Raw genomic sequence first — 15,919 nt, 5'->3', positions numbered from 1 at the left:
GAAACATAAAATTACTCATCTGTAATGGTTTTTATTTATTATGTAATTTCTGAATTTAGGCTTGTGCATTTTTCAGTTTGTCATCTGAAGTACTGCTTCTAATAGTAATACCATAAAATTTACTGTAACTATACTATGTAAAGATCTTTCAAGTAAAAAAATACCATGTCTTTTCAAACCGATTGCCTCGTATGTTTGGCCAGTTTCTGTATCAGCCATTTCTTTGGGATTTTTTTTTTTTGCAGGGTGCTTCTACTTTGCTGGGGAAGAGAAGCCCTGTATATGCGTAGGGATAGGTAGTGTGTCTGCCAGAACAAACAGATAGACCAAGGGTAATCGTTCTGAGTATGCTGCCTGTTAAAAACAAACCCAAAACGATCTCTAGTTTACCTTCTTTGTTATGCTCTTCTCCTTGTGTTTGCTCAGTTTAGAGCACTGGTGCAATTTGTTCTTCTAGAGGACATCCCTGAAATACATTGTTTCTGACAAGGAGCAAGAATCTATTAAACATTTGGCTTATGCTTTTTGTAGAAGTTGACATGATAATTAGAAGATGTGAGATTGTTTTCTTAACACACTGGAGTGCAAGAATGGCAGGAGAGCTGGCATGCTTAATAGAGTATGGAGACTTCATCTGCGTATGGCTGCTTGAAGTTTTAGGAGTTGAGAGCTTTCCCCAGCTGTTTGCTGATTTAATTAGATTTTTTCCTGTCAAGAAATCTGAAGGTCAACACATGCTTAGTAGAATCTGTCTTTTATGATGATTAAATACCCAGAGATAGATCTTTAAAAATCGGTGGTGCACACTTTTTAAGAATCTGTTGTGTTCATTTCTGTGCTGGTCAGGAAAACAAGCAACTATATTTTAAACGCTTGTAAATAGAGAGGTGGCTGTTGCTTGCAAGTGTCTGAAGTATCTGTGGAAACTGAATGTGGGTACTGTCTCAGAGCAGAGATTCCTGCATTTGCAATAATTAATGAGCAGTGTAGAAATAGAGACTGTTTGTTAGGAGATTGTTAGTGACCAGCAATGTACTAGCAATTGAGCTGTGTGCGTACTAGTATTTTCTTAAACTTTTCCCTGTGTGAATCATGATAGCAGCACGCTTCCCAGAGTTGTCTAGTTTGTGCTGTTACCTGGGTCCTGCAGTCACGCAGGTGAAAAAACACCAATATGGTTCCAAGGTCAGCAGTAGTGTTGGTGTTGGTATCTTGATGTTTCTGGTAGTGCTGGCAAAAAGCTTTAAGGGAAGCGTTTACCGCAAGGCTTTACACTGCGGTTCTGCGCATCTCTCGTCTGGCTGTGTTGGTAAGGAAGCTGAAGAAAGGAAACGGTGGGGTGGTTCTTAGAGGAATTAAAAATCTTTCTAGGCATGTTGGCTCGTTGCTTGGTTTTGCTATTATTTGTTTTGCTTTTGAATTTCCTTACTTAAAAGACATATGTAGTAATAGCAGATTAAAGAGGACTGCGGTTTTTTTCATCCCTGCAAGAGCTTTGATTGTGCTTTCCTAGAAGTTGGATGAAAATCTATTTTGTCCAATGCATGTGAATATTCTGGCTTATGTTGAAAGTGTTACCTCAGCAGCTGGGTTTGGAAGGGACAGGTTCAACTTTCAGTTTGTGGTGTTTTACACATACTATGGGAATTCATTTGGGGGAAGAATCACTGCATAATATTGAGAAGCTCACTGAGATAAGGACATCTTGTACAAGTATCCTGTTACTTAAAGGGCACTGAATGTTCATAGTACTAAATAGAATTTCTAAACAGATGGTCATAATTAACATAAAATACATCCACAGATAGAGTCTATTTGGTGTTCTAGTAATTATTTCAATGGTCCGATACTTTAGCATTAATTAAACTGTAGCACAGCCAACAACGGAATTGCAGTAAAGAGTTACCAAATTCAAATGCGGAGGGGAGATCTCAGCTTCCTCAAAACAATTACCTTTTTTCCGTCGTCATTGGAGAAAAAAAAAATAGCATGTTAAACACGTAGTTAAAACATTTGTGTATTTGCATTTCTAACAAGCTGCTAGGAGAAGCTTGTTCATAGCCCTGAAGTGAACTAACTGGTCTCTAGGTTGCACAGAAAGTCAACACCATTGCACATTGCAGGAGAGGGTGGGGCTGTTCAGCTCTTAGATGAAGCTGTGAATTTAAATCTTCATGACGAAAGCTTGAATGTAAACGGTTTCGATGAACTTCTTAGGCCTGTTACCTTTTCCAAGAACATGAGTTATATAAGAGGGGATGTCTTTCAAAACAATTTCTATAAATCCATGTCTTTGGACTACATTTATGTAAACAGTTTGCGTGGTACTGCTGCGCAGAGTGAGATGTTCCAAGAGAAGAGACTTAATAGCAAGCCGACGGAAGTTGTTGCTTGCCTTATCATGAGTTTTGCCCTAAATACCTGGATTTTCAACACATCAGAGATTTTCTCACTGTGAGTTCCTGAAAGTGGAGTTGCATTGTGCAAGGTAGAGATGTGAAAAGGAAAACAATACAGCAGTCTCTGCCTTTGAGTGCTCCAGTGGGTTCTTGGGAGACAAGAGGGAAGTAACGCAAGAGAATCATAAAACTAAAACGTAATCTCTCATTCTTTTAGTGTTTTCTTATGATTCTTAACTTTTCTTAATTGATTTGACTTTTACAGAAAGAGAAAATATGTCTTTAAAAAAAAAAAAAGGCAAAGCTGTGTTTAGTTTGGTGACTGATTAAGTCTGAATATATCTGCAGAAGGAAGGCATTGTTCTACTTCAAGTGAAAATAACATCTTAAGTCCCCCCATCAAAAAAATATAAATTCTGTGTCTTCTCCCCACCCCAGGCCTGTTCTACAACTAGGGAGAGCTTTGAGGGGTTTGAAAACTTGAGGTTAGATGAGATAGTGTGAGAGAGATGGTTACTGTGATTCATGCCTTTACGTTTTCTGTGCCAATAAATGTCTTCCTCTTCCTACACTAAAGGTGTATTTAATCCTGTGAGAAGAACTTTAATGCCATTTATTGTGAATAGGTTCGATTTAACATATGGTAGTCTGCGATAATTCAGTTCATGAGCCTTTTTTGGTACAACTATTAAACTAATACAAAGTTGGGGTTTTCGAGTACAACATACGGATTTGGTTTTATTCTGTGAAGTATTGAAGTGGTGGGGTTTTTTAATTAAAAATCATTCTAAATTACTAGAAAGCATGTTTTAAATACTCTGTTATTCACTTACAGCTGCCAAAACATAGTACAGTGAAATAATGGTCTGCTAGCCTGCTAAACAAGTGTCCAGCTTCCACAATGCCTGTGCAGGCAGCTCAGTGGACAGAATTTCTGTCCTGCCCAATCTGCTACAACGAGTTTGATGAGAATGTGCACAAACCCATCAGCTTAGGTTGCTCTCACACTGTCTGTAAGACCTGCCTGAACAAGCTTCATCGCAAGGCATGTCCTTTCGACCAGACTGCCATCAATACAGACATCGATGTGCTTCCTGTAAACTTTGCACTCCTCCAGTTAGTTGGAGCCCAGGTATGATTTCAGCAGCTCTTTGTTTTGCCACTTCATGTTATTACCGTTTACATGCCAGTTACAATACGCGTGCTGATCTTTTTCCCTCGTTTTAGTCTTAAAAAATGGTAAGACTTTAACTGTGTAATATTTAGAAGTCCATACATACTCTAAAAGCAACCACACCATTTTCAGGACCATCCTCTTCTCGTAAAACGAAAACATGTTCTAGTTGTAAGCTGAATTCTAGTTTAAAAACTGTGAACTGTGACTGGAGAAAAATACCCATTAGGAAATAGACAATTAGCTGTCACAATTGTCATTAGAAAAGTGAACCTGCAGATTGCACTGGTTCATCGTAGTCTTGCAGGGAGTCTCGTTTCTACATGTCACATGTTCAAAGGTAGCTAGCTGTTCAGCCGAGTTTCAGAAGTGTGTGTGTATAATTTTTTTTAAAATATGCATGATGATGGCTTTTCAGTTGCGTTTTCAGACACTGGCTAATCGGGCCAGGAATGTTCCTGTGCTGTCTCGTAGCAGTGGCAAAACAGCGATTATATAATCAGTACTGCGCTTTATGGAGACTAAACAAGTCTGTTCACCTTATGCTGATTCATATGCTTTTTCATGTTACTCTAACACCTGGGTTATGCAGTAAGAAGATGCTTTTTACTTTGCTTTTTAATGTCTTATCACATGCCTTGACACAGCTATTGGTAATAATGCTATCTATGTCAAAGTGGTTTTGTTTCTCAAGTTCACTGTTCCTTTCATTTTTTTTTTTTTTATTTCTAAGTTTGTGTCAGATCACTGTCTTGATCTTACAACATTCATTTTCCTGGTCTCCTAACTTGTTGCAATGTCTTTCAAATAGTTTAATCTATTGTGACTAATGCTCCCTCTATTTTCGTTATATGACCTTGTGACTCTACTTTTTTTCCACCAGGTTTGCTAGTTCTTCTCTCTGAAGATTTCAGCATGTCCAAATTATGCTTAAATTATTTTTTAACTTTGCTTTTGATTTTTTTCCATGTTATTTTCTTGCAACTTAGTTTTGTCTCCTAACTTCCCTTGTATCTCTGTAGTAAATCATGCTGATCTCCTACACTGACCATCCTCTCAAATCTTGTGTTCTTCATTTATCTTCTAAGTACCTTCTTATTAGATCTTGGTTATTGTTTTCTATCCTACTTCTGTTCTTAACGGGTTGAGTACTAACAAAAATAATCTTCCATCACCGTGATCCTTGAGTCCTTTTTTGTTACTCCTTATTATCTTCTACATACCTTGGGTGGGTCCTGTCTTTCACTTCTCTAAAAAGCAGTGTACATCTGCAGTGTTATGTAATTAATAGTAGTGATGTTGGTACCATCATAGGCGTATCAGATAGGTCAGCCGGGTATAAATAATTCTTCTCCCCCCTTACCACCCCCTTGCATTTTCTTAGGTACCTGATCATCAGACAGTAAAGTTGAGTAACGTAGGAGAGAACAAACATTATGAAGTAGCAAAGAAATGTGTTGAGGATTTGGCACTCTACTTAAAGCCATTAAGTGGAGGAAAAGGTGAGTCTCTACTGAACAGTGGAATGTTCGTGTAGCTTACTTTTAACAGCATTGTGTTTTCAGCACTGATTTTAGATGTCAGTGGGATAATCCTCTCATTTTTGTAATAAAATTTCCCTTACGTCTTTGAAGGCTTATTCATACCTGTGACACTTTATTGTTATTTTTATTTTAAGTTTACAAAATACTCTTATTTAATCACATTGCCTTGGGGCTAACTTTGTACTAAAGCTGAACTTCCCTCAAAGGATGGGTTTGATGTCAGTTTAAGACTTTAATTAAAATTCTTTTCGATAATGAATTACACAGAGTTGCCTAAGAGAAGGGAAGATACCTGTGACTAGTATCCAAGTCCCAGAGAAAGACACATATTATTAGACACTTTTGTTTGTCTTATTCAGATGAATTTGATTAGAAGCAATAGTTTGCCTTTTCTCTCTTTCTTTGAAGGTGTTGCAAGCTTGAATCAGAGTGCACTGAGCCGTCCAATGCAAAGGAAGCTTGTGACACTGGTGAATTGTCAGCTGGTGGAGGAAGAGGGCCGGGTTAGAGCTATGAGGGCGGCTCGATCGCTGGGAGAGAGAACCGTTACAGAACTGATCTTGCAGCACCAAAATCCTCAGCAGCTTTCGGCCAATCTTTGGGCTGCTGTCAGGGCACGAGGATGCCAGTTTCTAGGACCGGGTAAGGTACCTGTAGAGTCTGCAACAGAGTGTATATTTAACTGTACCTTTTCTTAACAAAAAATTCTTTGGAAATTTCTTCTGTTCATTTGAAGATGTAATTACTTCTGGTTTTCAACTTTTTGCCAGGAAGAAAGGAGAAGGAAAAAAAAAATAAACAAGTTAATAAAATCTGCTGGTTTAAAGTTTTTGGTGTCTCCCCCTCTTATTAACTGTTCTTCAAAATTGTGAGGAAGTATTTGCCAGAAATTCTGGCAAAGAAGAGTAAATAAGCATGCTTTCTGCACAGTTTGTAATGCAGTGGAACTGTAACGCAGGCTGGTTGTACTGCTGCCTGTGATTAGGATTGGGTGGGAAACTGCAAATGCTGTCTTGTTCATACTTTAGCTGTAAATACAGTCATCATAACTTTAGTTGCAGCATACTTCAATTTTAAAATTTATAATGATCATGTTTATGTATTTGGTAGAAACAGCACGGTCTTAGTTGAGAATGCTGCTGAAGCAAGCACAGAAATGAGAAGGAAATTCTGTTTAAACTGGAAGTAGTCCTCTTGCTTCCAATAACTGATGATAGCATTCCTGTACTGTTCCCATATTTATTTTATACAGTTTCATGGTGTAGTGACAATGAGATGTCCAAAATGCCAAAGGCTACAAGACTGCACAGTGGAGAAAAGTATAAAAACTGCATTACCGATGTGTTTATTACTGAATATCAGTCTTAGCTCTGTGTTTAGAGTGCTAAATACTTCATTTAAACTAGCAAATTTCTTAAAATGTTTACAAAACTGTTTTCTTATGATTAGTGAAATAAAAAGTAATAAGGAATTATGTTCAAGATGATTCAGATGCTCCTACTTACCATGTTAATATGTGATAGCCTGCCTGTTTTCTGGCAGTATATTTCACTTCCTATCTTTTATTTTTGTGTGTTAAAGCTATGCAAGAGGAGGCACTGAAACTTGTATTACTGGCACTGGAAGATGGCTCTGCACTCTCAAGAAAAGTTCTGGTACTTTTTGTTGTGCAAAGGCTAGAACCAAGATTTCCTCAGGCCTCTAAAACAAGCATTGGTCATGTTGTGCAGCTACTGTATAGAGCATCATGCTTTAAGGTAAAATACCAATATTTGAACAACTACTACTATGAACTAGTGCAGCTCCAGAGAACCTGACCTAGGATTAGTATCTTACACCTGTAAAACGTTACATAAATTCAGTTTCTACACATTTAAATAGTTTAGACTACAAGAGTTTATCTAGAACTGTCATGAAGTAGTTGTTTGATATTTAAAATTCCCTGCAGAAGGAACAAACAGTCACATGTGGAATTAACCGGAATAGATTCCAAAATTACTGACCTCGTTGTTAACTGCTGCTCATCATCTGGAAATTCTCTCCCCTGAAAGAGTCATGAAACCTTGATTCTAGATACTCCTAGCCTGCTTCCGGAAGAAGTGAGAAGTTTTAATATAATCACTTCTGACTTTATTTAGTTTCATAAGAATTGGCCATGGCCAGACATGCTGGACTGGTCAGGATGCTCTCAAAGCTTAGAATCCAGTCCCACCATTCTAAAGAAAACTTCTGGAATAGTAGTCCTGGGAACTTCCCTAGGCCCAACAGCAGGCATGGGAGAGGGACACCATCCACAGAGAGTGCACTCAGCCTCAACTCCAACACTGTGTTCCCACACCTTGGTCACTCTCTCTCCTTTTTCTTTTTTCTGTATCTGGCCACCTTGCAATGAAGAGCTGCTTTATTTCTGATATATAAGGGTGTTTGTTTAAACTGAATATTCCCAACTCTTTATATCTGGAGAAGAATGAAAAGTTAATTCCATGGGTCTTTTTTTCTTTTTGAATCACACTTAAAAACATGATTATCATATCAATAAACTAAAAACTAAAATAATGAGACCTGTTGCTCTCCTTTATGAAAAATGTCTTCTGTAACCTAACAGTTTTACTTAACATTCATATTGGTTCTCAGTTAAATATTCTCTTCTTTAAGTGTCACTATCTAAAATTTTTCTTCCTTTTTATTAAGTCACTTCTAGAGACTCTCCTGTTTCTTTAAGTCATCCTTTAATATTGGGTAGCAAAAAGTACTAGTAGAACTGCTAAATACCTAACTGTGACTTAAGCAAATCTGATCCCTTTCCTAGTTGGAAGTAGCGAGTTGGTATAGTTTTGTACCTGTGAACCTGAAACTTGAAGAACTGGCATTTCTGCCTGTGTACTGCTAGCTAAGTGGATGAATACATGGAAGAAAACTAATTATATGCTAAATATGCAAAAGCAATGCTTTTGTGATTTGTGCTGTGTAACTGTCTTTTTCTGATGGACTTGAAGATTATTTTTTTTTTTTCTTAAAGGGGGAGTAATTAACTATTACTATTTATTAGGTCACTAAAAGGGATGAAGATTCTTCTCTGATGCAACTTAAAGAAGAGTTCCGGAGTTATGAGGCTTTGCGGAGAGAACATGATGCCCAAATTGTTCACATTGCCATGGAAGCAGGACTTCGAATATCACCAGAACAATGGTCCTCCCTTCTCTATGGTGACTTGGCACATAAATCACACATGCAATCTATTATTGACAAGGTTCGTCAAAGGAATGATTTTAGTATCTTTGTAGGATTGATTTGACTGTTAAATGTTATAATAAAAATCCAAGAACTGCTTGAGTTAACTTTTTGTCTTTACTCATATCAAATATTAACTAAAACTAGAATGAACGTTTTTTCCCCATGGTAATGTATTACTCATATGAAGACATTTTGGTTTTCAGTAGATGAAGACTTAATTCCCTTTTTTGTGTCTCATGATGAAGCTTCATAGGGCAGATTCTGAGCTGAGAAATAACATTTCTCTCCACTGATTCTCTCTATGCCATCTGAAGACACTACATGTTGCATTTAGGAACCAGCGTAATGAGAATCTTTTTAAGATTGGTAGTTCACAGTTGTAAGATGCAGCACACTAACACTCACTTTGTTTTCAGCTCCAATCTCCAGAATCTTTTGCAAAGAGTGTACAAGAATTGACAATTGTCTTGCAGCGCACGGGGGATCCTGCAAACTTAAACAGGCTGAGGCCTCATTTAGAGCTCCTGGCAAACATAGATCCAAATCCAGGTATGCAGATGAAGATTTTTAAACTCTTCTTGATATTTCTCATATCTAGCAAAGCCAATTACTAAGATGATAACCTCCATTCCTGGTTTCAAAATTCCCATTAATTAACATAGTATATCATAGACTCTTCTTCAGGGCTCACTGAGTTCTAAGAGAGTTGCCTTTTGTGATACTACTGGAATTATTGACAGAATGACAAGCCTGTTTTTAATAATTTTAGATGCAGCATCTCCAACATGGGAGCAGCTGGAAAATGCAATGGTTGCTGTAAAGACTGTGGTACATGGGCTGGTGGATTTCATTCAGAATTACAGTAGAAAAGGCCATGAAACTCCACAGGTAACTATATTCAATTGTTGCGTTATGTGTCTTAACGTACATTTACTGAAAGATGCAGTAAACTTTGAAAGATTAATATTGATTTGAAATATTTATGGTGTTTTCTGTGGAATCATTGATACTGTTATTTACTGCATTTGGATTTTGAGAACTTAACATTTCCGAATATGGAATGCAGCAGAGCTTCCTGTAGTGAGATCTATACAATGGCATGGTACTTAGCCCATCAACAAGAAATTTCCTTAGTTTTCTGATTAAAGGTGCAAAATGTAAAAACATACCATGTCTGGGTTTTGTGTGTTTTAAGCCTATTAATGTAAACGTTAGATTGTAAGAGGAATGTCTTGTGTTTTGTTCTGTTTTTCTCTAAAGCCACAACCAAATAGCAAATACAAAACAAGTATGTGCCGAGACCTTCGACAGCAAGGGGGATGTCCAAGAGGAACAAACTGTACATTTGCTCATTCTCAGGAAGAGCTTGAAAAGTGAGTGTGGGAGACCTTTTTCTTGGTTTTTTTTTTTCTTTTTAATTTAAATCCAAGTAATCTCCATAGAATTGTGGAAACAGTTTCTTCTATACATGTATTCATTTGGAAGGATTTGTGAATCTCGTGACAACACTTTACATGAAGTTGAAGGAACAGTAAAGCAATGTCTGCAACGTAATTCCAGTTTTATTTTTTATTTTACCCTGTATGAAGTAAAATTTCCTTTCCTGAAACTGAGTCTAGCCTCAGTGTCTGCCAGGGATTGGTTATATCACCTACAGGAGAGAGACTGTTAATTACATTTTAATTGATTAAGCAGTAAAGTGAGTTAATTGAACAGTATGCAGCATCTGTGTTCTTGAAGCTGTTGTCACCCAAATCTTTTTTCAGGGAACTGCAGAAATGGATCTTCTAAGAGGAGAGATGATCTTTGGTTACAAGGAAGACATTGATGTTCTGTTTTCAGAGTGTTGAAAATAAGCACCAGTTTTTGAAGTCCTGTAACTTTTGGATATCATGTTCCTCTCAATCTCTTCCTTTTGCTAGTTTTACAAATACATTTAACTCCACAATAAGCATTTTTATAATTATCTATGTTTTGTGTGTGTTTGTACATGTGTTTATAGATACCGCTTGAGGAACAAAAAAATCAGTGCAACAGTGAGAACATTCCCCCTTCTAAACAAAGTTGGCGTAAATAGCACCGTCTCAACCACAACAGGAAACGTAATTTCTGTCATAGGAAGCCCTGAAGCAACAGGGAAGATGGTGCCAAGTACTAATGGAATAGCTAACCTAGAAAGTGGTGTTCCCCAGTTGATCCCTCGCTGTGCAGACACCTCCTTGAGAGCTTTGGAGAACACCAAGAAGGGAGGGAAGACTGGAGCCAATGGCCAGAATGTTTCTGGATCCCCTACAGAATCACTACCTGAAAAGTAGGTAACTTTTTTTCCATAAAGAGAGCTAAGCACAACATTTTGCTTTTACATTATCGTGGAGGTTGTGGGTGGCAAACAATAGATGCTGAATTCTGGTCCTGGCTTGCGGTTGTTGCTGGTGCTCACTGGCTGCAGAGTTGTGTAAGATCTTGTACTGCAGTGCAGATACCGTTATACAAAGCCTGTGGATTCAAGTTGTCAGAACCGGCGTCGGTTGTTTTAGCTGTTGAATACTCCCATGCAATATAGATAAAATGGTAAACCTCTCCCTTTATCTTTTATTGTTGTTCTCTGCCTGGTATCTTACTATTGGGTTATTACATAGAAATAAAACAAAAAAATTGCACTCAAAGTTTGATGTTTCCTGAAACCAAGAAGGGTGCGTGTAGTGCTTATTCCCTCAATAATCCTGGAAACATTTTAGTTTTGGGGTTTTCCCTTAAAACTTTTTAGATACTTCTCCAGAAAGCACTGAGCTTTCAAACAACTTTCCAAAGCCTTTCTCTTTACCAGAATACACTTACAAGTGGTATGTAAGCTTCTAGGTACATACCAAAACATTTATATTTGCTTTTGAGTTCTCTTAAGAGAAAGTCTAAGATGCAATAGTAGTATGAGTCTGGGGTATGAAAAGCAAAACTTCAGAGGAAATGACATGGCCCAAATTTCCATATTACAAGGGAGTGTACACGAAGAGATGACTAACTGAAATAAGTAAAGATCTGTTTAATGATTTCTTGGTAATCCTTTTCAGTAAAATTGGTTCTCCACCCAAGACTCCTGTAAGTCAGGCAGCAGCTACCTCAGCTGGTCCTCCTAATATTGGAACAGAAGTTAATTCTGTGCCTCCAAAATCCAGCCCGTTTGTTCCCAGAGTACCTGTCTACCCTCCACATTCTGATAATGTTCAATATTTCCAAGATCCCAGGACTCAGCTGTCGTATGAAGTTCCACAATACCCGCAGACAGGTGAGTGAGATGAGCGTTGAATTAAAAATAGCTCTGAACTTTTCTCTAGATAAGCTTGAATGCTGAAAAATAACTTTTATCTCAGTGTTGTGGAATTTTTTTTTTTTAAATATCAGCTGAATCTTCACGTGATGGAATACTGATGTAATCTGTATGGAAGGGACCTGTAGTTTGCTCCCAGTGTTGGTGGTTCTTGTCTCTGTGTGCTGTGTGTTATGCAGCTTGTACCTCAGCATCCAGGAGAACTTGAACCTCAAAGTCTCTCATCTACTTTTTACTTTGTTAGCATTTAACCGCATTTATTTAGGCTTGCTCACCTCATGCCCTATCTGTGAGGGTATCCATAGACAGGATTCAGACCCAGAGGCATAGCATGCTTTTACGGTGAGACTTACACATCTTTGTGCTTGCTCAAATGTTTTTGAAAGGTTTCAGTCAACTTTTTAGGTTGCAGTGTGCATGTTTATATTCAAGCAACCAATTACATGTTACAGCATCAGGTCATTCACAAGCCTAAAGAAAAAAGAATAAGCCGAGTGTGAAGTGGTTATTTAGGGACCTTTGTAATCACTCTTTTGGTTGGGTTTTTTTTTTAGCAACATAGCTTTTTATTTTAGAGATAACTATTTTAACTTCCTGTATAAAGAAGTGGTTAAGATGCTGTCTTTTCAGTTACATAGTGATACCATAGTACATAGGAGCAATGGCAGAGAAACTCTGTTTTCAAATTGGGTCAAGGTGGTAAAGGGTCAGCGTTACATCTGCAAATATGGTGTCATACATAAAATTATGTTCCACAGAAAAATGATAGGGTCAGTAACAGGTTTGTAAAGTGTGACTCTAAAGGTACCTATCAACACTATACAGTTTTAGAAGGTGTAAAATTCTGGGTCATTTGTGGTTACATTAAATATGCCTTTTTCCAATTTTTAAGGATATTATCCACCACCTCCAACAGTACCAGCTGGTGTGGCTCCCTGTGTTCCTCGCTTTGTGAGGTCCAATAACGTTCCAGAATCCTCCCTCCCACCTGCTTCCGTGCCATATGCCGATCATTACAGTACATTTCCCCCTCGAGATCGACTGAATTCTCCTTACCAACCTCCTCCTCCGCAGCCGTATGGACCAGTTCCTCCTGTCCCTTCTGGAATGTATGCTCCAGTTTATGACAGCAGGCGCATCTGGCGCCCACAGATGTACCCACGAGATGATATTATTAGGAGCAATTCTTTACCTCCCATGGATGTGATGCACTCATCTGTCTATCAGACATCATTACGTGAGAGATACAACTCTTTGGATGGGTATTACTCTGTGGCTTGTCAACCTCCAAACGAACAGAGGACTGTGCCTTTACCAAGGGTAAGTGAGAGCCAGAAAGGGAAGATGTCTTGGTTCTGAAGGTCATTACTGAAAAGTTGGTAAATAATTAGCATAGACCTCTGCTGTTTATTTGGGGTTACAGTGATCAAGACGTGTGACCTGGACAAAATTCTTGTTTTGTTTTTAACCTTAATAAAATGGGCTTGAAAATAGACCACTCTATTTAATGGTCTCTAATAGAGACCAATCACTCCAATAGACCAATCTGCATAAGGACCAGAGCCCTGCTGCCTCCTTTAATTGCCATGCATGTTGCTTGAATTTACATATTTGAGATTTGAGTTGCCATACATGGGCCAGGTGGTTCTCCAAATCCTTGTGAAATTCTTCTAGCGATACCAATGGAAGGTTACAGACCCAAGGACTTTGGGGGTCCGAGTGTGTCCCCTGCCAGTATTTGCCTTCGGATTAGAGTATGATAGGATATACAGTCCTATATTTATTATTGCTAGGAGCCTTGTGGTCATTTGAAGACTGGTTATGATGAGCAATTAAGACGGAAGCCGGAGCAATGGGCGCAGTACCACACACAGAAAACTCCTCTGGTATCGTCAACCCTTCCTATGGCAACACCATCTCCAACACCACCTTCTCCTCTCTTCAGTGTAGATTTCAGCACAGAGGTGGGAAGCCAAAGAACTTCCTTATTTTCCCTTCCTGTTTCTGTAAGATGCCATTTAATATTTCTAGTAAAGATTTTCTACCTGCCATCTGTTCATAAAATTAAATTAATCTTCTAGCAAAAGTAAAGCAATATCTAATAATGAATGCATTCAATTTGATATTAAGGTGATGCTAAACATGATTGTGGAAAAAAGGTCAAGAAGTGAAGTGATTCAATTTACCATCACTAAAAGAAATGTAATTTTATTGAACTAGCTTTGTGAACCTCCAGGTTTTTATGTAGGGAACAACAGTTGTTTTCCATTGAGAAGGACCTTCCCTTTTATACTCCAAATGGCATTACGACGTGATGAGTAGACTGAACCAAGCTGCAAATGCTTGTCAAGTCCCAGAGAATATGTATCTCTTAAAAGGGGCAAAAGGCATTGGTAGAATATTGTGTACTTATGTGATAAGTTCTGTAAACAAGAATGGAAATGCAACAAACAGGAATAGTGTGCTTTTGAAGAAAAAAAAATCTTATATTTATTTTCTATATGTGTAAATTAAATGCATCCAAGAAACTATTTTGAGAGCGACTGTGCCAAGCACTCTGTGCTGTGGTTTGACAGTTCTGTTGATGATATTTGAGGTGTTAGACTCTGACTACTCAGAAAAGGTCTTGTATCGTAGGTGTACCTGAAATCCCTTAAGGGTACATTCAAGATACATCAGGATTTAGTCCTTTTCATCTGGGTTGAAGGATTCCAAGTCATACTTCTATCTGTCACTGGCTTATACATGAAAGGAAAATGCATGGCTTCCTCTCAGTTTAATTACTGTAGGTACTTGCCTGAAGAAACCTGCCACTAACATAGTGACACTGATTTCGGTCTGTCACCTTGGCAGACCAGGCAATTGTTTGTGGTGGCAAAGCTTGCCCTTCTTTGACAGCTGTCAGCTGCGTCAGTTTAAAATTTGACAGAACTGGTTATGTTGTCCCTAAGTCAAGTCTTGAATACAGCTAGAACTCCTTGATTGACTTTTGTGATAATTTAATTCAATAGCACTAAATGTCTTTTTTTTATTTTAAGACTGAATTCCCTGTTTTTATTATTCACTGCTTATTTATTCCCTTTTCCATAGTTCTCGGAGAGTGTCAGTGATTTGAGTGGAACTAAATTTGAGGAAGACCATCTCTCTCACTATTCACCGTGGTCTTGTGGCACTATTGGCTCCTGTATAAATGCTATCGACTCAGAGCCCAAGGATGTGATTGCCAATTCAAACGCCGTGTTAATGGTAGGGGTTTTCTGCATCTTATCTCATTAGTGTAATGATATTTATATGCTGAAGTGTCTTCTGTTTGGTTAAACAAGCCTTTTTTTAATGTTGATAGCTTCTATTCTTAGTATTTTCAAGTAGTTCTGCCCATTTGAACTTGTTTGGAATATCTTTTCGCAGTTTTGTAAATAAACAATGCGTTTACTTCAGTGACAGAATGTAGTGCCATGCATAAAATTCTCAGATGTCTGAAACGGCTATTTTAATAACAGATCTCTGTAAATCAAACTTGTAGCTAAAATGTTTTGTGTAGATGGTCTGTAAATTGGTAAGAATTCATTAATTTCAAATGTGTTCTCTGATTATTAGAGCGGGATAAAAATTTTTGATTACATATTTCTGTTTGTCAGAGTTCTTGATATAAATGTATATGTGTACACATACATCCTTACAATTTCTGAGGCGTCTAGAATAGAATATGCTGCAGTGGCAGGCCTGACTGGTTAATACAGGGCCACTGTGGCCAGTTCAGAGCAGGTGTTTCCATTGCAGAAACACATTTCCTGTTTGGTTTAAGTGTAATAGTCCATGCTGTATGAATGAATCACTGGCCTTTTCAGGATTCCAAGATTTGTTACATTGCCATTGTTTCAGAAAATCTTTACTCTGAAGTTAATCCCAAGAGCAATATACACTCACAGAGAAAAGTTGAAATCCTGGGGACCCAGGATAATCAGCATGAACTTAATCTTGGCTGTTTTGTACCCACAGAGAATCTGTACAAACTATTTTCCTAGACTATACCTCTTACTTGGTTGGAAGGCACATTCTCCTCTAATAAACAGTTTAATGGCAACAAATGTGTGAAAATAAAATACAATTTATTTTTTATAATCCAATTTCCATGAGAGAGGAAAAAAGCTAGCTGAAAGACTTTAGGGAACAAAAAATACATAGTATGAATCACAGAATACAGCTTACCTCTGGAAGAGTAAGAGCTTGTGCTTTTTGGAGA

General features: G+C 37.9%; 1 protein-coding gene and 1 non-coding gene across 11 annotated transcripts in view; both read left to right on the top strand.

Moving 5' to 3' along the window:
* RC3H2 (ring finger and CCCH-type domains 2) overlaps positions 1 to 15,919 on the top strand; it is a 36,401-nt gene that overhangs the window by 5,160 nt on the left and 15,322 nt on the right. For 4 of the 10 annotated variants that reach the window (XM_074891443.1, XM_074891444.1, XM_074891448.1 and 1 more), the window contains exons 2-14: positions 3,235 to 3,531; positions 4,958 to 5,075; positions 5,526 to 5,759; positions 6,699 to 6,874; positions 8,167 to 8,367; positions 8,768 to 8,900; positions 9,121 to 9,239; positions 9,612 to 9,724; positions 10,354 to 10,662; positions 11,420 to 11,634; positions 12,569 to 12,996; positions 13,470 to 13,682; positions 14,767 to 14,922. The exons of 1 other annotated variant lie outside the window; for it this stretch is intronic. In XM_074891443.1, coding sequence (XP_074747544.1) covers positions 3,301 to 3,531; positions 4,958 to 5,075; positions 5,526 to 5,759; positions 6,699 to 6,874; positions 8,167 to 8,367; positions 8,768 to 8,900; positions 9,121 to 9,239; positions 9,612 to 9,724; positions 10,354 to 10,662; positions 11,420 to 11,634; positions 12,569 to 12,996; positions 13,470 to 13,682; positions 14,767 to 14,922 — 2,646 coding nt within the window. In that variant the 5' untranslated portion in view covers positions 3,235 to 3,300. The remainder of the gene's footprint in view (positions 1 to 3,234; positions 3,532 to 4,957; positions 5,076 to 5,525; positions 5,760 to 6,698; positions 6,875 to 8,166; positions 8,368 to 8,767; positions 8,901 to 9,120; positions 9,240 to 9,611; positions 9,725 to 10,353; positions 10,663 to 11,419; positions 11,635 to 12,568; positions 12,997 to 13,469; positions 13,683 to 14,766; positions 14,923 to 15,919) is intronic. 5 more of the 10 variants (XM_074891446.1, XM_074891449.1, XM_074891455.1 and 2 more) reach the window with 2 other exon arrangements.
* On the top strand, positions 8,568 to 8,677 carry LOC141953220 (small nucleolar RNA SNORD90). Its single transcript, XR_012631887.1, has one exon. It is a non-coding gene; the product is annotated as a small nucleolar RNA SNORD90 (small nucleolar RNA).

The sequence above is a fragment of the Strix uralensis genome, chromosome 21, assembly GCF_047716275.1.
Source record: "Strix uralensis isolate ZFMK-TIS-50842 chromosome 21, bStrUra1, whole genome shotgun sequence".
Lineage (NCBI taxonomy): Eukaryota > Metazoa > Chordata > Aves > Strigiformes > Strigidae > Strix > Strix uralensis.
Note: the sequence above shows the minus strand (reverse complement) of the source record. Positions and strands in the feature narration are given on the sequence as shown.